This window comes from Nicotiana tabacum, chromosome 5 (genome assembly GCF_000715075.1).
Source record: "Nicotiana tabacum cultivar K326 chromosome 5, ASM71507v2, whole genome shotgun sequence".
In the NCBI taxonomy this organism is placed as follows: Eukaryota; Viridiplantae; Streptophyta; class Magnoliopsida; order Solanales; family Solanaceae; genus Nicotiana; species Nicotiana tabacum.
The window spans coordinates 74,122,371-74,147,882 of NC_134084.1; the positions used below are offsets into that span (position 1 = coordinate 74,122,371).

General features: G+C 39.1%; 1 protein-coding gene across 1 annotated transcript; it reads left to right on the forward strand.

Moving 5' to 3' along the window:
- The first annotated feature begins 2,129 nt into the window (after nt 1-2,129).
- LOC107810487 (uncharacterized) lies at nt 2,130-3,419 on the forward strand. The gene is made up of 3 exons (XM_016635277.1): nt 2,130-2,696; nt 2,796-3,253; nt 3,350-3,419. The coding sequence occupies exons 1-3, from the start codon at nt 2,130-2,132 to the stop codon at nt 3,417-3,419; spliced, it is 1,095 nt and encodes a 364-aa protein (XP_016490763.1).
- The last annotated feature ends 22,093 nt before the right edge of the window (nt 3,420-25,512 follow it).

Genomic DNA, 25,512 nt, shown 5'->3' on the forward strand with positions numbered 1-25,512 from the left:
CATTTAATCAAAAGAGGAACATTAACTTCAAGTGTAATCTGATTATCGGTTGAATTCGTGAGAATTAACCGTATTATAGAGTGAATTAACTCAAGAATTGGATCCCGAGTCAGTTATCTTGCATCTATCTGGTCAAATACCCTTATTTCTCTCATTGATATTTCTTTGTTGCTCATCTGTTGTCTTTTGTGATTAACTGTTAAGTGCTTAATTTTTAGTAATTAATCGTAGTAATAGCCATTTCATCAAGTGTTAATTTTCCTGGATAGTAATCAACTGAAGATTATTCAAATACTGTTTAAATCCAATTCCTGCAGAGACGATAATTAAACTATACTATCTTTGACTAGCGTGCAATAATTTTATGTTGTATTTTGTGTTCGTCAAATTTTGGCACCGTTGAAGTGAGCCTTGCCATAACTGGAAAAGTTGCTACCATGTGACCAAAAGGTCACGGGTTCGAGCCGTGAAAACAACCTCTTGCAGAAATGTAGGGTAAGGCTGCGTACAATAGACCCTTGCGGTCCGACCCTTCCCCGGACCCTGCGCATAGCGGGAGCTTAGTGCACGGGGCAGCCCTTTTTTTTGCCAGGGATGAGTAATTAATAGTGTTAAAAATAGTTTTTAGTACTAATTCAAGAACCAATTTTTACTTTAGTTATTCATGTTTTCTTACTTGTGTGCAGGATATAGCTTTTTATTTGTCTGGTGCATGACTCAATCTTCTTCAAAGTAAGTGATACTTTACGAACCAGAGTAGAAGAAACACCTGCGAATCTGAGAAAAGAAAGAGAATTAAAAAAAAAATCTTGGGGCAAACTTCGACTCAAGATTTCATGGAAAACGAAGAGAGAGACGGAGTAGACTTAACTACAAGAGAGCTAGCACAACAAGAAGCTGCATGGAGAATTGCTGAAGAGACCATCAAAGATAATGGGGGTCAAAGATTCAATCTAAACTGACCCTTGGTTGAAGACCAGTTCGAGAATGCAGCACCCAGGCTGGTAGATCATTGGGTGGTTATGCTAGGCCAGTCTACAATCAAGGAATGTCAAGTGTAAGACCTCCACCCATAGCCGCAAACAACTTCGAATTGAAGCAAGGCTTGCTTCAAACTATCCAAAACAACTGCACTTTTTGAGGAAAGGTGAACGAAGATCCCAACAGTCACTGGATGGAATTTAAAGAAATCATTAACACCTTCCACTACAATGGAGTATCAAAGCATGCCGTCTACTTAAGGGCATTCCCCTTTTTATTGAAAGATGATGCGAAGCAATGGCTTCGTATCTTACCCACAGGTTCGATTAGGACATGGGACAATATGACTAGGAAGTTTCTCGACAAGTGCTTTTCAATTGCAAAAATAGGGAGGTTTAGAAGGGAAATCCACAATTTCTGCCTGAAGGAGATAGAACGTTTTTGAAGCTTGGGAAAGATTCAAGGAGGTAGTCAGAAAGTGTCAGCACAATGGAATTGAATTGTGGATGCAACTCAGGATTTTTGGGATGGGCTGGCACCGTTATGACAAACTCTGAATACTACATGTGGAGGTCCATTAATGAAGAAAACTCCATAGGAGGTTGTCTTAATCCTTGATAAATTATCTGAGTATGCTAATCAGTGGTCGACTGAGAGTAATGATAGAAGAAAATCCGTGGGGGTTCACTAGATGAACTCTAACACATCCACGCAAATCCAACTAGACACCATGTCTAAGGAGGTAAGAATGCCGACGTTGGCCAAGATACAGAGTGAGCCATAAGTAACATGTGATTTTTGTGGATTGGGACACCCTACATATGAGTATCAAGCTACAGCTGAGGAAGTCAACGCTGTGGGGAACTTTAATAGAGAAAATTACCAAGGTGGGAACAACTATAATGTGATGGGTCAAAGACATCCATGTTTTTCGTGGAGTTCACCTAATGGGAGCTTGAACTTATGGAAGAAAATAATCTTAGACCCTAGGGTCAAGGACCACCAGGTTTTAGAACCAGTAGAGGCAGCAATACCAGCCACCACAGCCAAATCAGTCAAGTGTGGAAGATCTCATGAAGGCATTCATCAATAAAATAGATGAAAAATTCGAGACTTAGGGCACGTCTATCCGAAATTTAAAAAGACAAATGGGACAGATTACAAATTTGTTATCTGAAAGGGCTCCTAGGACTTTTCCCTCTGACACTAAAAAGAACCCAAAGGAAACAATCAAAGTTGTATCTCTAAGAAGTGGCAAAGCATTGACTGACCCAGTGGTGAAGGTTAAACCTGAGGTGGTTAACAAGGAGACTGAGACACCAACAGAGAAAACGAGTGAAGAGCAAAATGGCCAGAGTAGTGGGGTACAAAAGGAGATTGAAGAAAGTAGACATATGCCAGCTCTACCATTGCCTCAAAAGATGAAGCGTGAGAAACTTGACAAATGTTTTGGGCGATTATTGGAGATGCTCAAACAACTTTATGTTAACATTCCCTTTACAGATTTACTTACTCAGATGCCTGCTTATGTAAAGCTCTTGAAGGAAATCCTGTCTAGCAAGAGAAATTTAGAGAAAACAACAGTGATCAAGCTGAATGCCCACTACAGTGCCATACTGCAAAACAAAATTCCCCAAAGTATGGGGACCCAGGAAGCTTCACCATACCATGCTCGTTGGGGAGTGAGAAATTTGACAAGGCCCTCTGCGAGTCTGGTGAGTCTATAAATCTAAGTTCTTTCTGTATTCAAGAAACTGGAAGGTGAGCTTGGAGTGATCAAATCAATACCAGTGTCCCTATAACTGGCTGATCAGACCAGCATTTTGCGTGAGGGAATCGTTGAGGATATTATAGTGCGGGTGGACAAATTTGTGTTCCCCGTAGACTTTATTGTGGTTGATATGGAAGTGAACAAGGAGGTGCCTCTATTTCTAAGGAGGCCATTTTTATGTACATGTAGATCTATCCTTGATATCTACGAAGGGAAGCTTATGCTCAGAGTGGGCAATGAAAAAGTGGTATTCCAGATGAAGAGGATGATGAAATACCCCAGTGGTGAGGCATCTGCCTACTCGTGTTTCAAGCTAGATGTTGTTGGGGAATTGGCTAAAAAATACAAGTTTGACAAGCTTGTGGGGGATACTCTAGAGAGATGTATTAGCCAGTCTAGCATAGTGGAGGATGAAGATCCTGAAATAAAGAAAGAGATTGAAGCTCTTGAAACTAAGGATCAAGTGGTTGATGAGGAGGATTTAAAAGAGGAGGCTTCTAAGTCTAATGTGGAATTGAAAGTCCTCCCCACTCACTTAAAATATGCTTTTCTTGAAACTAAAAATTTTTCCTGTGATTATTTTTGCTGACTTTACAGGTACACAGGAGCAAAAACTGGTGGAGCTGCTGAAAAAGCACAAAAAAGCCATTGGCTAGAGTATAGCTGATATTCAAGGAATCGGTCCAGCCATTTGTATGCACAAAATTCTATTGGAAGAAAATAGCAAGCCAGTGGTGCAGCCCAACGCAAGTTGAACAAAAATTTGGAGGAGGTAGTGCACAAGGAGATCATCAAATTGCTAGATGCGGGAGTGATTTTTCCAATCTCTGATAGCTAGTAGATTAGTCCAGTGCAAGTTGTACCTAAGAAGGGTGGCATGACAGTGGTAAAAAATGAAGACAATGAATTAATCCCCACAAGAACAGTCACTGGGTGGAGAATTTGCATTGATTATAGAAGGATAAATGATGCAACATGGAAGGATCACTTTCCACTCCCCTTTATTGATCAAATACTCGAGAAAGTGGATGGACATAGAGGCTACTACTTTTTGGATGGGTACTCAGGATACAGTCAGATACCCATTGCCCCAGAAGATGTTGAGAAGACCAACATTCACTTGCCCGTTAGGTATTTTTGCTTACAGGAGGATGTCGTTTGGGTTGTGTAATGCACCTACCACTTTTCAGAGGTGCATGATGTCTATATTCTCCGATTTGAAGGGAAAGTATCTAGAAGTATTCATGAATGGTTTCACCCTCTTTGGTGATGCCTTTGAGGATTGCTTAAAGAATTTGGAGCTCGTGCTTGGATGTTGTGAAGTCACTCAGTTGGTTCTTAACTGGGAGAAGTGTCACTTCATGGTGAAAGAGGGAATTGTCATGGGTCACAAAGTAACTGCACATGGAATTGAAGTTGATAGATCTAAGGTTGATGTAATTGCTAGTCTCCCTATACTGACTTCTGTGAAGAGCATACAGAGTTTCTTGAGACATGCTTGGTTTTATAGGAGGTTCATCACAAAAAAATCCAGCATTACTAAGTCATTAATTGCTTTGCTAGCGAAAGATGTCAAGTTTGTTTTCAATGTAGAGTGCCTAAGAGCATTCAAATTGATAAAAGAAAAGCTTGTGAGTGCTCATATTATGGTGACACCTGATTGGATCCAGCCATTTGAGATAATGTATGATGCTAGTGATGTAGTTGTAGGAGCAGTTCTGGGGAAAATAAACGATAAAATGGTTAGGCCCATCTACTATGCAAGTAGGACATTTAATGATGCTCAAGTTAACTATGCCACTACTGAAAAATAGTTCTTTGTTGTGGTCTTTGATTTTGACAAGTTTAGATCATACCTAGTGGGGAGTAAAGTGATTGTACACATTGATCACTCAGCCTTGAAATATCTGTTGAGTAAGAAGGAGTCCAAGCCGCATCTGATGTGGTGGGTGTTGTTGCTCCAAGAGTTTGACTTGGAGATCAAAGATAGGAAGCACACAGAAAATCAAGTCGCAGATCATCTATCTCGACTTGAGAAACCTCTGGTCAAAATAGTTGAAATAAGGGAAGAGTTCCCTGATGAGCAGATTTTCTCCATTGCTACGGTCTCCGAAAGGCCGCCTTGGTATGCTGATGTAGCCCACTTTTTGGCTAGTGGATGGTTACCTCGCAACCTCTCTCGTGATCAAAGAAAGAAGCTTCAATGTGAGGTAAAATGTTATTTTTGGAATAACCCCTTCTTCTTTAAACTATGTGCATATGGTGTGATTCAAAGATGTGTGCATGAAGGAGAGATGACAAGCATTCTTTCTCATTGCCATGACGGAGCAGCTAGAAATCGCATTGCAACAAAGGTCATAGAAGTTGGTTTCTATTGGCCTACTTTGTACAAAGACGCACGGGCGTATGTAGCTGCATGTGACAAGTGTCAAAGGGAAGGTAACATTAGCAAGAGGGATGAGATGCCACTCAACTCCATTCTGGTATGTGAAACTTTTGATATTTAAGGCATTAACTTCATTGGCCCATTCCCATCATCTTATTCATATGAGTATATCCTAGTAGCCATCTCTAAATGGGTCGAAGCAATCTCTACTAGGACCAATGATGCTCGGGTAGTGTGTGAGTTCTTACGAAAGAATATCTTTACCCGATATTGGACACCTCGAGTGATTATCAGTGATAATGGGTCACACTTTATGAACAAGTAGTTTGTTGCACTGTTGTCCAAGTATGGGGTCACACACAAAATAGAAACCTCGTACCATGCCCAAACTAGTGGGAAAGTTGAAGTGGCTAACCGGGAACTTAAACAAATCCTTGAAAAGATGGTTAGTACTTCTTGTAAGGATTGGTCTGTAAAGTTGGATGAAGCTCTATGGGTGTACAGAACTGCGTTCAAAACAACCATAAGGACTTCAGTATTCAAATTAGTGTATGGGAAATCGTGTATCTACCTGTTGTGATAGAATATAAAGTTTATTGGATAATTAAGATGCTTAATCTTGATCTTAGTCTTGCAGGTGAATACAAGTTGGCACAGATGAATGAATTGGAGGAGTTTAGACTGGACACGTATGAAAATGTGTGAATCTTTAAGGAAAAGACAAAGAGATGGCATGATCATCTGATTAAGCCAAAAGAGTTTTATGAAGCGAACAGAGTCTTACTATACAATGGTAGACTTAAGTTGTTCCCAAAAATATTCAAATCAAGATGGACAGGTCCGTATATGTGAAACACGTCTCACCGTATGACGCCATTGAAATACATAATGAAGGGAATGAAAGTTTTAAGGTGAATGGACACAGGTTGAAACAATACCATGTTGGAAGATTTTACAAGCAATCCTCTAGCATCATGATCAAATGAGCCTATGTGACGGAGTCAAGCTAACGACTATAACTCAAAACTACTTCTAACCCTTTTTATTGTTTTTGTAGACTAGTTAGTTAATAGTAGTATAGGATTATTAGAGTTTAGGAGTTTTGATAATTGTTTGAATAGGTATAAGTATGAATCGAATACAAAATAAGTACAAAATTGAGTCGGGGTGTGACCCATAGGCTAAAACGTGAAAAAAATTGGGACTCTAATAAAACTGGCCTACCGCGCTGTATGGGCGCCGCGCTAGGCCAAACGGGCAAAATCTGTCACGATCGACTCTCTAGAAAACCCCACAGTCGCATTGCTAGTGGCGCAACTGTCGCGCCCCCTTTCTTCCCTTTTTGCGGGGAGTTCTGGGTTTTGACATTCATCGGGGAACAACTCATCTCCTTTTGGGAATTGGGTATTTGAAAAGTCGCTATCTAACGGATTAAGGTGTGTTAGGTCACCTAGAGAAATTAACTCATGCAACTAGTTTGCATTACCAGAGATTAGGATAAGGGCTCGAAATAACCTTGGGGGGAAGGTATTAGGCACCCCTCGTTGTCCACAACGGTGGGTCTCGGCCAAACTTAAACTATGTGAATTAGTCAATTAACAAGTAAGCAGTCTTCGCAAATATTTGCAAATAAAGGTAGTTTTCACAGTCTAAATATATATATGATCAAAGAAGCTGAGATGGTCCAATGCACACTTATGAAAGAAGTTTAGATAATTTAAACACATATAGGAGTTAGGAAAGGGAAGTCCTAAGTTGATTATCCAACAGGATCAATCTGTGCAATGCCCAGTAATCGTCCTCAACTAGAGGGGCTACACGTGACATTAGCGCGCAGGTCATCATATCCTTTTACTACCCATTACCCCCCTTAATGGTTATATAAGCGAGTTTGATTAACGACCTCTAAACGTGCTGCTACCCGTCCCTTCCTTGTGGCCCCGTAGGAATTTAGGACCTCTAGACTTAAGCAGTTCTAGACAATCCTAAGGTGTTTAAAAGGGAAAAGTCTAGGCGACAACGAATAACATATAGGACTGTCAATTAAGGAAGAAAGTAAAAGGCTCATGTTTGCCTCCATATATACATATGCAAATAAACAGCATGTCTCAAACAACTGATTTTGAAGAAGTTCAGAAAGCCTAAGAACATAATATCTAGGTGAATGTTATAGATACAGGATATGCAGTATTTGTTTTAAGGGAAGTGGAAAAATCCTAACCAGTTTGCCTACTGGTTTTATAGCCTGTTAAGCCTGGATAATTTCTCACATAAACAGAACTGGTTTCACAATTATTTAACGGCCTAAGGCTTGACTAGGTATGTATATGTAGTCACAAATCTGGGAAATTCTTAAATAGTTTGAAGTTCTTTCATCCTATAGGCATGCTTATCTAAGTGATACAGATTATAACAGGCGATTTATCAATTTGTGTTTAGATACATGATACCTATGCGTGAGTCTGTTTTAAACTTTTTCATGGGAAGCTATTGATTTAATCGAAATAGACGTGGTTCAAACAGATGCAAATAGAGTTCCTAAGAATATGTTATCTAATGCATACAGGAATGACAGTTTTTTAAGATTATTTAATAGCAGGATGTCTATGTGACATTGCTTGCGAAGAACCAGAAATTGAGCATGCAATATGCTGAAGCAATAAATGTGAAGGCCCTAAAAGCAGGATATATAATGCACCGGTTTAACATGGTTTAAATGTAAATGAACACATCAATCCTAGAACATGGCTTCTAATGTAGATTTGCGGAATATAAAGCCTATAACATGTTTTTCTACCCAGTTTTACCTACAGTATCATACAACTCCCTCCCTTTTTATTAGTTACCCCAATATCTGTTTACAAATAATTAGTACAGACCAGAATTGTATAAATTACACAGATAAAATGTAAATCAATATTGTAGAGAGCCTGAAGCAGGCCCAAAATAAACCTAGGAGTACCAGGCCTTTAATGTAGTCTCAAATGCTCAGAAATCTCATAGCCAACAAATGTCTAGGTGTGTCAGAGTTCCCTAAGAACCTCACGGATCCCGGGCAGTGCTCATACCAAGATTTTTCTCAAGTAGGGACTGGTTATGTGCAGTGTGGAAGAGCCAGCCCTAATATGCCAGAGTTCAGAGAGATCTCAAGGATCCCTAAGCAGTACACATACTAAAGGGGCAGAACTAAATAACCTAAGAGTAAGTGAAAGTGTTTGATATAGTTTGAAAGGCTTAGTGAAAACAGTGTGGAGATAATTTCTTAGGAGTGAAAAAGGTTTTCTGGAACAGACCAGTTTTAGGAAAATGCTAGGAATGAAAACCAATTTTTTAGAAGAATACTGATAATATTTTTTGAAAACAGTTCAGAAGAGAGCAAACTCAGTAGGCATCCAATCAATCATAGAAGGTTCAGATTCACAAGCACTTTAGCAAGCATGTTTGCACACAGGGGTGAAAGGGATTGGGAACATATAGGAATCTCATTGACGGTACATGAATAGGGTGCAGGGAGGCATGTAAATAACAATATGCATAGAACACTTAAGAGCTTCATAGCCTTAACATATAACCAGGATAGTAGGCAATTAAGACATGGAGCAAAGATGTAGAGGACAGAATCAGACACACAAGTAGGATCAACCATATGTATAACATGATCACATAGCTAAAGGATTATTCATAAATCAACAAACATGCTGGTCAAGCATAAGATAAACATGTAAAGTGTAGACATACTAGTTGTATATTGAATCGGGCAGAACTTAGGCACGCTTAAATAAAGAAGTGAATAAAAGGATAGGTCAAATTCATAATGAACTAATACAGGAATGAAACACATAGTGTTTGGGTTTCAATTTTAACGAGAGACATACCAGTTGAGGAAAAAGAATGCAGAATATAGAGCATGTATAGTCTCACTATCTAGTCTTGGCTTTCAGCCGGCTAGAACCACAATAACACAAGTAGCAAAGAAGGAGAAGAGTTTGAGTGTATGTGTGTATTGTGAACTGATGTTCTTCCCCTTATAGAATGAGAATGCACACATATATATAGGAGTCGAATTATATAGGTAAGTAAGGCAAGGCAGATTGTCATTTCAAAATAAGGCAAGAAAATAATCAAACAATCAATCAAATAAAGTCAATCTTGAACAAATTAGCAGTAAAGTCAGGCTAGTACTACTTGATTTAAGGAAAATTGTATATGGAATCAATCAGTAATTAAGGGATACGTTAAATAAGGCAAGAACTAACTCTGAAATCAATTAGGAGTTGGGTTCTAATAATCAAAGCATAAAATCAGGCCAGTAGCACCAATTAGTAATTGCACATAAGGTAAGAACACGTAAAATCTAATAAGAAAGCACCGGTACTAAAGGAAAGCCCAATTTCGAACCCTAATTTAGGTAACTGAAATTAATTAACAATTAGTCGACAGAGTTTAAGGCAAATGAGCAAAAATAGTATAAGGAATGGTTAAATAATTATAACTATAGGAGATTAGGCAGAAATACAGAAACATATAGTAAACAAAAGGAAACCCTTCTACTCTATAAATAAGGAAACCCTAATAGATACTCATAGATGAAAACGTTTAAAGGTTAAATATTTTGTAGAAAAATACGTTGAAATCAAGACCCTAATTCTAGGGTAAACCAAAATAAGTCAGGAATAATAATAATAGGGAAGGATCAGAAAATATCGAGGTAGAAGTACTGAAAATTTAAAGAAGAAATGCCAAAATAAACATGAAATTGTTTCATATTTGAGAAGATCTAAACAGATTCAACCAAAAATTAGCCAGATTCATAAAATAAACAGAGGTTGAACCAAATCTAGTTTGAACCGGAGATTTGAAACCCTAAAAATACGAAGATATTCGTACTCACAGGTATTGGGATGAACATAGACGGAAATAGTCAAGACATGAAAGATTTTGAACCAGATCTGGCTCGAGTTTGGCCAGATTTGCTTTGCCATGTTAAAAAGCAACTAAATAAGGTCATAGGCGAGTAACCAGCGGTGAATAGAGACCAATAATGTAAGGGAATCCATGGCTGATTCCCTTTTGGGTCGGAATCGGAAGGGATAACAGGTGATGGAGCTAGGGTTAGAGAGGGGTGAGAGACGAGAGCATATGAGGGTGGCAGGTTTGGAGGAATGGGTAGGGTCAGGGTTTTTTGATATATTAAAAGGGGTCGATTGATTTAGGGTCGTTGATCTCCTATGATCAACGGTCATGATTAGATGTTTCGGTGGGGAGGGTTTAATTAGACGGGTATTTGGGTTTGGGTTTGGGTTGGACAGGTATGGGTATTGGGCTAGGCTAGGTCCGAAATCGGGTATTTTCTAGGGGCTAGATTTTAAATGCCCAATTAATTTAGTAAAATAGTTTTATAAAATAATTTATAAATGATAAAAATGTGATTTGTACATGAAAATGCTTTAAAATACTTACTTAATATTTTTAAAATATGAAAAGTCGTTTTCTATATAGATAATATAATTATGCATATATATAGGCTATTGTTGCAAAAATATGCAATTCTAGCCTAAAAATGCAAATGTGATTGTAAAAAATGCAATTGAAATATTTAAACATTATATGAGCATAAATGATGAATTTAGATGATTAAATCATCATAAAAAATAATATGAGGGATAATTATTGTATATTTGGATAAATAAAAATACATAAATAAATTGATTTAAGGCCTTTAAAATTATAGAAAAATTATAAAAATATTGGTGCATATTTGTAAATGTGTATACAATATTTTGAAAGTATGTATGCATATTTAAGAATAAATATGAAGGAAAAATTGGGTATCAACAGTGGTTGTGCAATTTTGAAAAACCCAGAGACACCCATTAACACCCTCCCCCTACCCTTCTTTTCCCCAATTCTTTCACCTCCTCATCTCTAACTCTTCTCTCACTCATTTCAAATACCTCCTTCCTCACATCCTTCATTTATTCAACTTCCTCTCATCTCCATCACTCATCAAGGTAAGTTCTTCTTCTTTTCTTTTAATTGTATTTTTCTTACCCTTTAGTTGTTGAATTAGATAGTTTTAGTTTGATTTTTTTAACCCTAGGCAGTTGATTTTTGCTAATCCTGTAGTTTTTTTTTACTTTGGTGGCAAATTGTTCTTAACCTTGTGGGTTTTTCATTATTATTATGCTTGGGGATGATTTGTGGTGTGTCTTGATGGTGTTGTGATTGTTTTGTGATGAAGCTTGAAAAGGATGCCCCTATGGCCAAAAATTAGTAAAGTTTTTTGCAAAATTTGTGCACTTGGTGCTATTGTGAAGATGTGGTTGTGGTGATGGTGTATTTGATATGGTTGTATGGTGATTCTAACCCACTTTGAATCGAAATAGGATGGTGCAAGATATGCCCACAATGTGTTTGTTGAAATGCCTTAGTGACATAAAATTGTGTAGTGTTGCTAATTTAGAAGGGAAGTATTGCGGGATGTGATGCTTAATGATAAGTGCAGGGTGGAAGATCATGTTCTTATGTTGTGAAACTTTAACTTGTTAGCCACGTGTGCTAATTGATTGACACCTCATGTTATTGTGCTTGTGTGGTATTGTATTGTATATTAATTTTGTTAGTAGTGAATTAGACTAACTTCTTATTCTTCTTTTCCTAATTACTAGTTTAGCTTCTTAATTTTGTCTTTTGCACTAGTGTAGTCCATGGCTATGTTGTTGTAATGTTATATTGGTGGTCGGTTGGGTTGTTGATTACTCGTGGTGTGCTTTGAATGGGATAGCCTGAGTCCCCGATATACAATGTACTTGTGAACATTCCAATAACATAAGTGTAGGGTGATTATCCTGTTTGGTTTGTTTTAAGTGTTGTGGCTAATGTTGTTCGTCTTGTGTAGGTACAATGTCTTGTCGTCCTAGCAAACATTCTAACACAGGTACCTCGGTTGCCTCTATCAGCCGTCGAGGAGGTAGGCAGGCACCTCCCCTGCCCCAGTAGAGGAGGAAGAGGAGCGCATTGATCCCGATGCGGATGTAGTGCCAGGCTGCAAGTATGGAATTTGGGATGTGCCAGCTCATGCTAGGATATGGTACCGGACCTTTGTTCCGGTGGTGAGTCCTAGCCCGGAAGTGGGCATTGATGATGGTAAGCTATCCAGGAAATAGTCAGATATTTACAACAACATCATATACATGGGTTTTGAAAGCTTGTTTCGTCCGATGAACCGGTGAACGTGAACATGGTTAAGGAATTCTACGCTAACTGACAACCTGAGGCCAATATAGATGTAGTGTATGAAGTGGAGGTGCGAGTCAAGATGATTCCATTTTCTTCCCTGGTAATAAATCAAATCATGGGATTCACGGAGCATTCACATAAGTTGTTCCTGAGGTTTCTGCGTTGGCCCCCTATCCTGATATTAAACGCCAGCTGGGTGGCACGGGGTCTCTCTACACATGGACGTGAGATGCTAATGAGTTCCACAAGGACATGAAGAAGTGCAATTTCTAGCATCCCACCAGAGTCATTCTCCGGTTGATTAATGCAAAGATCATGCCTACCCAGAATGACACTGATGTCTCCCAATTGAAGGTGTGTCTCATTTATGCTATCTTGACTCAGATGAAGTTTGATCTGGGTAAGATTATGCTTGAGCACATGTCTCGAGTATGACCATTTGGGGCCCTACGCCTGTATTTCTCGAGTATGATCACTGTCACACCTCCTTTTTGCGCGTCCCGCCCCGAAGGGTAAAAATGCGCGAGGTTTTTTTTCCAATTTAAGTGACAATATTCTAAATGAGATTATTTATTTAATTCAGAGTCGCCACTTGGGAAAGGTTTGGCTTTTGGTGTCCCAAGTCACCGGTTTATCTTGAATCCTAAATCGAGGAAATTTTCGACTTTTCCAAATGAAGTCTGCGAACCAGAAATTCTAAGTAAGGAATTCTGTTGAACCGAGGGAAGGTGTTAGGCACCCTCGAATCCCGTGGTTCTAGCACGGTCGCTTAAATTGTTATGATGGCTAAATATTTGATTTAAATACATGTTGTGACTCATGTGCTTTTATTAAGTTTAAGACCGCTTTTATTATTATCATTTATTTTTATAGAATTGCAACGTCGTGAAAATGCATATCGAACCACGTTACAGTCAATGCACCCGTAGTTGTTAACACATTTCGGCTCCGTTGAGATTGGGATTTGGGTCACATCAATGTGCACCCGAATTTAAAAATGTAATTTAATTAAACCGCGCCTAAAGAGTCTAACGTGTTATTGTCTTTGGAGAAGGCGGGGAAATTCACTAGACAGCCCATCCCAAATTCTAAATATTTATTATGATTAATTATTGAGGGCCCCGCAATGTATATCTTTATTTGAACGAAGCTCATCTCATTATTTTAAAAGGGATATCCTAAAGTGGCTACATTTCTATTATGTTTGTCTCTACAAATAGAAAAGAAAAGGTACGTGCTAATTCAATTGCATGCTTTTAGCCCAAATCCGGATTTCCTGTTAATCATCTGATTAGTTGTTTACAAGATGAAGAATGCCATACCTCGTGGAACCTGCTTTTAATTTGATAAAAATTACATACAAGCTGATGAAGCGCTACACTTACATCCAAACATTTCTTGAATTGAATTTAACTGAACTTATTTAGACTAGATTAAGAGAATTAACTACTAGGCATTGTTACTAATGGAGATTCGAACGTGATCCTATATACTGCCTAATGGGACCCGATAAAAGAACTAGAATAAAACAGAACAACATTGTGTAAAGTTGAAGTATTCTATCCTATGCATATCATTATAGCTAAAAAGGAATCTGGTCAGTCACTATGTCAATTATCCGTGCATTCTGTGTACTGTATAATTACATACCTCGTACCAACAAACAATTATAAACTAAAACACAAGAGACTAAAACTCAGTTAAGTATCAATTAACTATCCTTTCATGCTATTGAATTACAAACTAATCAATTATACGAGCCCATCAATATACCATGAGTATTACAACAAATACTTAAACTTCTTCAACATCTTTCATTTCATGCTTTCAAACTGTTTCAGTTACACCAATATGGGACTCGAAATGTGTACCTGGAATGTTGAAAATGCAGAGGAGAAGAAGAAAGAGATAGGAAAATCACCGGCAGCAGAAAACAAAGTGACAACAGCAGACAAAGTAGCAGCGGCAAACAAAACAACACAGCAGAACATGCCTGAGTGCAAGAATGCAACTATAGCCGATAGAAAAGGTAGCCAAATGACAGCAGCACACAGTGCAGTAGAAACAATGCTCCAAGACAAGACCAAGTCCAGGAGAAACAATGCAAACCAAACAATAGACTTAGTCAAGACTTGGAAGAAATCAGGATTGATTGAACAGGTTGAACAAATGAAACTCAAACAACAGTAGGAAGAAACAGTTTCTGATTTTTTGTATGTTTTCCTCTATTGTGTATGTGTCTGTATATGCCTATTCTTTGATCTCTCTCTCACTGTATCTAAAAAATCAATCTCCTGGCACAATCTAAGTTTTTTCAGTCTAAAATCTGTCTGTGTTTTTCTTTTCCAAAATTTAGTCCCCCTCTAATGGAAGTTCTGCCTGTTTTTTATAGCCTAGCAATCAACTTTCACAGCTTGTTTAAACAACTCAGAACCTATTCCTTTTCAGCTGTTTTTCCCACTCAAACACTTAAAATTAGGAACCCCCCATCATATTCCCTGACAGTCCCCCTTATCTTCTTATTAAACTAAAAGTAGACATGGGCATCAAGAATATAACCTGACAGCATATGCTGTCAAACTATTTTAAACTTTAAAAAAGGCCTTAATGCACATGTTGTGCACAAATGCACATGCCCCCATTTCAGACTGCAACTAAACAAAACAAATCCTCAAATTTCTGATTCAAATACATCAATTATAAGTAGCTAAACTCAATTCCTAATTGATTCAGACAATGCTTAACAGAAACAGATCAAATTGTTATTATTCAGACAGCTGAAGCTATTCGACGATACGTATCGAATCGACCATACTAATTATAACATTTACAATCGAAAACCATGATCAGACATCTAACATTATCAAACACATGATTAGAATTGTACTGACAAAGCCAAAATTGTACTGGGGAATCAATTAATCAGTCAAATTTAAAGTTCAATTGATTGCACAACTCATACACATATACACATTATCAGTGAATAGAAGAAAAACTCGATCAAACACAGAGGTTCAGGCAAGGCGGACAGGACACAGTCGACAAACAATTCAAAAATAAAATCAACTAAACATTTTGGGGCAATAAACAAACGTTTAACTACAGCAAAACTCATGAACTGATAAAAAGGAAAACACAAATACCTGAAATCTTGAAAAATCAGCAAACCCTAGTTCGGATTTGAATCGATCTTTCTTGGGGCTGAATAGACTTTAATCGAAGTGTTCTCTACTGAGAAAACTTCGATTAAGGTCCATTAGACCCTAATCATTTAGTTCAAATGGCCACAGACCAGGCATCAGGACTTCTAGGGTTCCTAAGGGTAGATTTGGGATCTAAGTTTCCCTGGTTAGATTCGGACCAAACCAAGCATGGTTTGGTCACAAGGGAGGTCCGGGGACTGTCTGGTGTGAAACTGGGGTAGATCGGGGTAAGTCGAGGTCCGACTCGAACCTTCAAATGAAGATTCGAGAAGGTGGGAGGGGATTCGAGACCAAAGGACAACAGATCTATGTTCGGGGTGGTGAGGCGGTCCTAGGGTGTTAAGGTGGAGGTCACCGGCGTCCATGCCGCCGGGATTAATGGTGAGGGGAAAGGGGGCGGCTAGGGTTCTAAAGGGTCTGTGGTGAGGACGATGAAAGGTAAGGGGTGTTTGGATGGGGCGTGGGGTATGGTTATAGGCTTATATAGTTAGTGGGTGAATAGATCCTGGCCGTCGGATGAGGCGACATGAAGGGCCAGGATCTTTCAGCTAGTGGGAAACGGTGTCGTTTCAAGTGCAAGGGGTTGGGTTGGTCCGGGGTTGAACGGGTCGGGTTTGTTCGTGGGTATGGGGAGTGTGATCTTGGTCGTTGATCATTCTGAGATCAACGGCCCAGATCAGACCAGATCAAAACTACGTCGTTTGGACGCTCCTAAGGTCAGCTGGTCTGGACCGGGGCAAGCACACATTTTGGGCTCGATTTGGGCCTCAGATTTTAAATGGGAACAAACCCAAACTTGATTTCAGGCCAATTTTGCACTCTTTTTCTTTTATTTTTTTTTATTTTAAAACAAAACCTAATTAAACAAAATTAAACTCCATTAATTAAACACTTAATACAATTATTTACACACACATCAAAAAATACTAAAAATAGGTAAAATCACCAAGGCGACAAATAGGACAAAACATGCATATTTCGTGATTTTCCTTTTGATAACCGGACTATGGTTCAACTACACATGACACACACATTTTTTTTGTATTTTGTTTGATAAAAATAAAAATGAACAGAATCACAAATAACTACGAAATGCCACGTAAAAATCCAAAAATTGTACAGCAAGACCAATTGCTATTATTTTCTGTTTCTTTTGGAGTGATTGTCGCGTAAAACAAAAATCACGTGCTCACAATCACGCGACTTCTGAGGACCTACCATGTAGAGGAGGAGTTCCATTATGATTGGACTATTCTACTTTTGCGGACTCTTAAGCCTTTTGATGTCACGGTTGTGGAAGTGTCACGCCCCAAAATCGGGGAGCGCGACCGGCGCTCAACCGAGTGAACCCGGTCAAGCAAGCATGTTACATACTTTCTACCCAAACTCACTCATGCTTAAAGAGAATACATATTTCCGTTAATTAGACAATAAAGAGATCATATATACGATACCAATTCATTTCCGTTAGTTACTTCACTTTTAAGATCTCGAAATACACACATATTCATAGACTAAAGTGGAATAAATGGTTCAAACATAACATAACTCGTTTGACTTTCCCGACACCCATATACAAACCACATTATGTCTACGGAGCCTCTAAAGATACAAAAGAGTATGATGATAGTGTCGGTAATAAGGCTCCGGTTATACCTCAAAACGTGGTAATAATATAAACAAAAGATACAATACATGACCGGATGAAGTGGGGCTCACCAAGTCTGCTGGGAAGAGAGTGTACCACTATCGCTGATCAACACCGCCTACTATGGAACCACCTGCATCTATTTAAAGATGCAGCGCCCCCAGCAAAAAGGGATGTTAGTACTGTCGAATAGTACTAGTATGTATAACTAAACATCATCGCAATAGAATGAATAATAATATAAGGAGGAACAATCGTGAAATCAATAGGAGCTTCAAACAATACCAAAATATCAAGTTAAGAACCACATAAGTTTTCAAGCAAATTCCAACGTCTTTAGGTTTGGAGATCCTTAGTACCGATATACCATAATTCAGAATACCCCGTACTTTTAGACGGAGTCCGATCACGGCCCGATCGGCTAGGTCGCATCATTGAAACATCAACCACAATCATAATTTCAATTACAGTTTCCATCATAATCACCACCATATGTGCGGCATGGTATCCGATCAGGGCCCGATCAGCTAGGTTGTCTCGCCCGAGACATTACCTTTTTCTATCAATCATCTCACTTCATACTTCTTTCACATCTTTTCAATTCATTGGCACTAGTAGCCACAATTATTATTATCATTCTTGGCACTTGGCCGTATTTCTTATTTCATGCTCACCTTATTCATTTTCAAATATCATTATCATTGTCAACAACAAAGCCATTCAATTCAAGACATTAAGTACACATGTGAGCAATTAGGAGTCTTAGATATATAGAGATTTTCATATAATTTGGCATAACCACCTTCATTCAAACTTGACTTGAAGTCATAACATTTATAAAATACAACCCATACTTTGAACATATTCTCAAGTAATGACATAGCATGATAAAAGCATTAGGAACACATATTAAACATATATCTTTCACCACAAGTTTATTCGGAATAGCCGGTTTCATAATGATCAATTTGAGACTTACACCAATTATATGAACACCATGGGATTCAATTCTAAGAAGAGGAGGTTTAGCCAACATGCCTCAATTGAGCTTCTTTAACTCTAAAATATTCCAAAATTTCTTAGCAACTTCAATCTATTTTAGAAATATAACAAATTGAGCTAAAATTAGGAAAATGATCATGGTTCCAGCTCATTTGAGCATTTTATAAACACTAAGTGTCCATTAAGGGTTCAAGGTCCTTTTATGGAAGATTTCCTCATCCGACAACCCATTCTTTACCACTTTTAGCTCATACTCTTCCTACAACCTTGTTAACACATGCATACAAGATGAACAACTCCCATACTCATGAATTAACTTGCTAAGTACCCATTTTAGTTAAATTTTGAGTTAAAAAACTAGGGTAAAGAATCTTACCTCTAGGATGAAGACCTAGTGCGTTTTTCTTTGTTAATCTTCAAAGATTTGAGCAAGAATCGATGAACAATTGGTTGAAGATCACTCTTCCACTATAGGCACTCTCTCACTCTAAAAATATCAGATTTTAGCTCAAAAATGGTCCATTGCATCTATTTTATCGAAGTAGGGTCAGGTTATAAAAACCCAAAAATGAAGCCCCAAAATAGGATCTGCGATCGCATAATGCTTCTGCGGTCCGCGAAATAGGCCGTGAAATAACCCTACGGAACTGGTTTGGTGTGCCCCACTCTGCGGCCGTCATGCGGCCTGCAGACCTGTTTTGCGATCGTATAATATGCCGCAAAACCTCCCTCCAAAAAACTTCTAAGCTGGATATGCAGTCAGAGTGTGGCCTGCAAAATGGTTTTGCGGTCGCATAATGGGCCGCAAAAATAGCCCAAAAGACTGCCTCACTCTGCGGCTATTCTGCGACCCGTAGAGTAATTATGCGGCCGCATAATGGCCCGCAGAAATGCCCAATTCTGCCAAACATTTCCCTTTAACTCCCTCGCTTACTGTTCAACCCAAACACGTAAGCCTACCTCAGCACCACGAAATCCTGGTTTTTAAGGAAAATTTTTACGAGGCCCTACAGACAGACCCTCCTACTATTGTTCCTGTAGATTAGAGATTTTGTTCAAGTTGAGGAGACACTGCAGCTGCTATTTGCTGATATGCACCTTTGTGTTGCTCAGGGGGGTTGACTTGGCAGAGCTACAGGAGGATCATCCCCTCTCCGCGGTCACGCAGTAGTGGTTGGGCTTAGCCGATGAAGTACAGATGCCACCGGATGAGGGCGCAAACTCTATTCCCTCTGATGATGAAGAGTATCTCGCACCTTTGAGGGTGTTGATGAGGAGTTGGCCACAGGCCTCAGGGAATTACCTCTTCATTCTTGTTTTACTATTTTGCATTTGGGACAATGCAATTTATTAAGTGTGGATTGGGGTGCTCCTATTTGATTGTATTTGTACTTGTTTTCTATTTGTCAATTGATTTTATTTGATTTGCTTCTTGCTTTCTCAGCAATATGGTCTGCAATCATAACTCTGAATTCTATTGGCCTGTAATAGTTAGTAATTAATTGTTAGTAGTTCGACTTTGCCCAACGATGGATTTCGTTGACTAGTTTCTTAAGGGATTTGAAGTCGGACAAAAAAAAGAAAAAAAGAAGAAAAAAATTGAAAATCCAAAAATATGTCCTTTATTTTATTTTATTTTTAGTTTCTGAGGTAGTGTAGTAATTTTCCCTTAGTTTTTCTTTGTGTCGCGGTTCTTTTCCAAGGATTTTAATTGGACCAGGTGTAGTTAGTTTTTGTTTCATAGGAATAAAGAATCTTGAGTCATAGTGCTAATTTAAAGCAATTTCCCTTGATTGCAGATGCCTTGAGATTAGTGAGATCCCTAGTTGTGATGCCTAGGCTCAGTTCTTGACTTTTAGATAAGAGCCTTAAATTGGTTGATCGTAACCTTGCTTAACTACTTTGACTGTATAGTCGGGAAAGATCTGATCCTAAGTGAGTTATGTGCCAAAGTGTGAGTGAGGTTTTTGTTGATATTATGTGCCTGTCAGTTGGTGTTTAGAAATTTCCCCGTGTGTTTGCTAAGCAAAATAGCAGTCTTGTTCAGTCTAGGAAGTGATATAGACATTTCTTTGTTGAGCCAATTATATGCATGTGACCCGCCTAATTGTTGTGTATCCTAGTTAGCCCTTTTAAGCTTGTAATCCTATTTCTTTGGCAATCACTACAAGCCCGACCCTTTTGTTTGAATTGACTTTCTGTTGGAATCTGTCACCTCTTGTGAGCACTTGAATTTGTTATGAGCTTGTAAAAGCTAAGTGGGGGTATGGTTGGGTTTTTTAGTGGAACTATAGAAAAGGAGAAAGGTGCACTATTGAAAAAAAATTGAGATCCACTTGTACGGAATTGGAAAAAGGAAGAGAAAATCAGAATCTAGAAAAAGAAAATAATGGTGGTGTTTGTATATATTATAAATAAAATTATTCCATGCTAAAATAAATCTTTTTGTGCTTATACATAAAGAAATTAGGAGCTTGGTGCTAATATGATGTGAAGGGTGGGGTTTAGTTCAACATAAGTTTTGGGTTTGAATTGTTAATGTATATGTATTAAAGTGCTTAGGGAGGTGTAGTCACTGTATCCAAATTTATTATACCCGTCCCGCAGCCTACATTACAAACAAAATAAAGTCTTGCTTGATCCTTGACTAAATGAACTCAATTAGTAGAGTATTACACTACGGGTAAGCTTATGGTACATTCTCCGTGGTGCATAAATTTTATTTATGAGAGAGTGAATTCTGTCTATCTTGAGCTCCTATTTGTTCTTGAATTTTATTGTGTGTGGAACTACTCTCTATTATTTGTGTGAGGGCACATAACTTGTGAAGGTAAGGTAAAGTCTTTGACCTCCGTATTAGAGTAGTAAACAGGTTATAAAAAAGGCATGGTGCTTTTGAGTCAAGTCTTAAAGTTAGGATGTTGTGATAGGTGCTTAGTCTATTTTAAATATTCTTGGCATGATATGTTAGGAAAGTTATTTAATAAAAAGATCGTCCCTAGGTGAAGTGCAGTTTGATTGCTCAAGGATGAGTAATGGTGTAAGTGTGGGGTGTTGATGGTAGGCTAAAACCCCATATTTTAGTTGTTATATTGTACTCTAATTACTGTATTTTACGTGTGTTTGAGCTTAAATGATAGTGAATTATACTTATTACGTGTTTTATTCCTTGTAGAAAATGATTCTGAGCTATTTAGGTAATTTGGAGCGAAATTGAACAAGTTGAAGCTTTGAAATCTGAGTAGAAGCCCAAGAAATTAAGCTGGGATCACTTTCGAGGGTCGAGGACCAAGTCCAGATGTCAAAAAGTGAACAAACAAATTTACTCTGAGAAAAAGCCGCTACCTCGCTGCATGGGGCACCATGAAGCGCGGTGCGGCAGTGTAAAAGTGGTCTGACAAGCAAAGTGCAAGCTCTCTGGATTTCTTCACTAGATTGCCGCATGGGGCGGCACGGTGTGCGGCGCATCTATGCAAAATGGTCAGAGTGATTTCCAAGTTCGGCTAGGAAAGGGTAGTTTTTTCGGGGCTTGTTTCTACACGGTATAAATGTAACGACCCGGCCAATCGTTTCATGAGTTATAGCCCTGTTTTCCCCATCTCTGCTTCCTTTTGTATTCCCCAGCTGTATTTTATCATATTGTGTTGGTTGGTTCGGGTCCGAAGTGGTTTCGGAGTGGAATGAGACACTTAGTCTCCTATTTAGAAGCTTAAGTTGGAAAAAGTCAACCGGATATTGACTTATGAGTAAACGATCTCAAATTTGAATTTTTATGGTTCGGTTAGCTCCGTTGGGTGATTTTGAACTTAGGAGCGCGTCTAAAATGTGATTTGGAGGTCAGTGGTAGAATTAGGCATGAATTGGCAAAAGTTGAAATTTTGGTGATTTTGATCGGCAGTGGAAATGTTGATATCGGAGTCAGAATGGAATTCCGGAAATTGGAGTAGGATCGTGGTGTCATTTCTGACTTGTGTGTAAAATTTGGGGTCATTCGGATGTGATTTGGTAGGTTTCGGCGCCGTTTGTGAAATTTGAAAGTTTAGAAGTTCTTAGGCTTGAATCTGAGGGTAAATTGGTGTTTTGATGTTGTTTTGAGCAATTCGAAAGCTCGACTAAGTTTGAATGATATTATGAGGTGTGTTAGTATGTTTTGTTAAGATCCCTAGGGCCTCGGATGAGTTTCGAGTGGTAACTGAGCATTTTTGGCCTTGAAGACACTGATGTTTGCTCCTGTATTTTTTCTTCTGGTTTCCTTATACGTGATCACAAGAGTGGGGCTGCGATCGTGTAGGTCTGTTGATGGCAGCTGGGAAATTTTTCTATGTGATCGCAAAAGTCTATTAAGTTTGGCTATCGCGGATGCGTGGCTGAGGTCGCGTTCGCGTAGAAGGATTTGGAGTAGTTGTGAGGTGAAAGAATTGCTCTATGCGATCACATAGAGCTGGACGCATTCGCGTTGTTTTGTGAGTTTGTTATCCATGATCCCGTGTGTGTTTCTGTGATTGTGTAAGGTAAGTCGAGGGGCAGTCCATTGTTGTGCTTCGCGATCGCGAGGCAAATTCCGCAATCGCGATGAAGGTATACCTGGGCAAATTTAAAAGATTCAAAACGAGGGTTTTGAGTTCATAACATAAAATTGAAGAGGGACCTCGGTAGAAGGCGAATTTTGAAGGGATTTTCAGAGAAGTGATTGGGGTGAGTGTTCTTCACTTGATTTTGGTTAAATTCGATGATTGTATCTTGATATTTATCATCTAAATTAGGAATTTGGGGTGAAAATGGAAGAGAATTAGAGAGATAATTTTGGGGATTTGAATGGCCATTTGATGTTGGATTTTGATGAATTTGGTATGGGTAGACTCGTGAGTGAATGTGCTTTCTAGTTTTGTGACTTTTGTTGGATTCCGGGATGTGGGCTCGGGTGTCAGGTTTGAGTGGATTTCGGGATTTGTGTCTAACTTGATAGTTTTTCTTGTGGAATTCATTCCATTAGCGTATAGTGATGGTATTGTTCTGGTTGTTAATAGATTCAGAGCTTTCGGAGGCTGATTCGAGAGGCAAAGGCATCGCAGTGTAGAGATTTGACCGGTTTGAGGTAAGTAACGATTGTAAATCTAGTCCTAAGGGTATGAAACCACGGATTTCATATCGTTTTACTGTTTTGAGGTGACTTACATGCTAGGTGACGGGCGTGCACCATTGGGGATTGTGACTTGGTCCGTCTCGTAGAAAATATAAAGTTGCATATTTGGTTGAAACTATATGATACTTATGTATTTTAGAAAGTGTTTCTGTAAATTGGGATGAATGCCATGTTTAGGCCTTGTGCCAGGTCTGTTTGGACCCTTAGGGGCCTTTTTCTTACTATCCTCTCACTGTTTTGATTGAAAATCTATACTCAATCATGTTTATACTTATTGATTTTCATAACTCAGTCTTTATTGCTCTGTTTTGATGCATATAAATGTTGTTTTGGGCTGAGTACCATGTTTTTACTGAGAGCCCGAGTGGCTTAAGAGGTTTATGACAGAGTAAGGCCGAGGTCCTAATTTGTAAGGATATATATGGTATCGGGCTGCACGCCACAGCATGTTTTACTGATTCATGATTAAGTGAGGCCGAGGGCCTGATTAATTTATGCCACGAGTTGGTTTGTTATAGCACTTGGGCTGAAGGAGCCCCTCCGGAGTCTGCACACCCCTAGTGAGCGCAGGTACCTACTGAGTCCAAATGCTGAGTGACTGGGAGGCATGAGTGATGGTGAGGTATGCCCGAGGGGCTATTTACGAGTGACTTTGAGATTTGCCCGAGGGGCTGTATATGAGTGATGTTTTGCCCGGCGCGGTTAATGATTTCATCATTTGTGCTCACCTTTGCATTAAGCTTTGTTTGAAAACTGTTGAAACATATCTTTAAATGATTTTTACTAGAACTGGGTTTTTGAATGAGATGATTTGATTCAAACCCTGATTTTAAAGGCGTGTTGTCTTTTACTGAGATTTCATGATAAGAACTTTAAATGTTTTATTGCTCGTCACTACTTTTCAGCCTTTATTTACTTTGGTTACTTACTAAGTTGGCGTACTCACGTTACTTCCTACACCTTATGTATAGATCCAGGCGTATCAGGGTCCGGTATCGACTGTTGACTATTCCAGTTGTAGATCTTCTCGGATTTAGCAAGGTAGCTGGTGGTGATCGCAGCCTTGCTCTTCTCCCTCCTATCTTCCTATAGTTGATTGTAATTATATTTCCAGACTGTGTTAGTCTCAGTATTTCTGGACAGATTGTAGTAGATGCTCATGACTAGTGACACCCCGATGTCGGGCTTTTCTTTCTGCACTTTTGCTATTCAGAATTTCTTTATGAAGTTTTATTATTAAATAGCTTGAATTTATCTTTGAAATGAAATATCGTGTTATTTTTGGTAAAGATTCTGCTTGCCTAGTACCACGATAGGCTCCACAACGACATGGTAGTTTGGGTCGGACAAGTTGGTATCAGAGCCTAGGTTACATAAGTCTCACGGGTCATGAGCGGGTTTAGTAGAGTCTTGCAGATCGGTACGGAGACATCTGTACTTATCTTCGAGAGGCTGCAGAACCTTTAGGAAAACTTCACATTCTTGAATTTTTGTCATGCGAATCTGTTGATTCTGGTAATTAAACTTTTGTTATTCTATTATCTCACAGATGGTGAGGACACGTGCTATCGGTCAGGATGAAAGGCCACCATTACCACTAGTTGGGGCTATGAGAGGTCGAGGTCCCGGTCGACGCCGTGGTAAGGGCAGGGGTGTAGCCCGTACAGCAGCTAGGGCAGCACCTATAGATCCACCAACCGCCCCAATTCATGAGCAGGTCCCAGTTGTGGATGCACCAGCTGGACTAGCCCAGGCACCGGTTGTGCCTATCATTATCCCAATTTTTCAGAGACCTTAGCTCAGATTCTGACAGTGTGCACCAGTCTTGCTCAGGTGGTCGTTGTTTCTACCACAACAACTACTTCCCAGGCCGGGGGAGGCACCCAGACTCCTGCCGCCCGTACACTCGAGCAGGTTGTTCAGGGATTATAGACACCGGAGGCACCACTAGCCTAGTTAGTTGCACCTGCTCAGGATTATGTGGTTCCAGTCATTCCTGATGACGAGCAGCATAGATTGGAGAGGTTTGGTAGACTTCAGCCTTAGACTTTCTTTGGTACAGAGGGCAAAGATGCCCAAAGTTTCTTGGACAAGTGTTAGAGGATTCTCTATACAACGGGTATTCTAGAGACCAGTGGG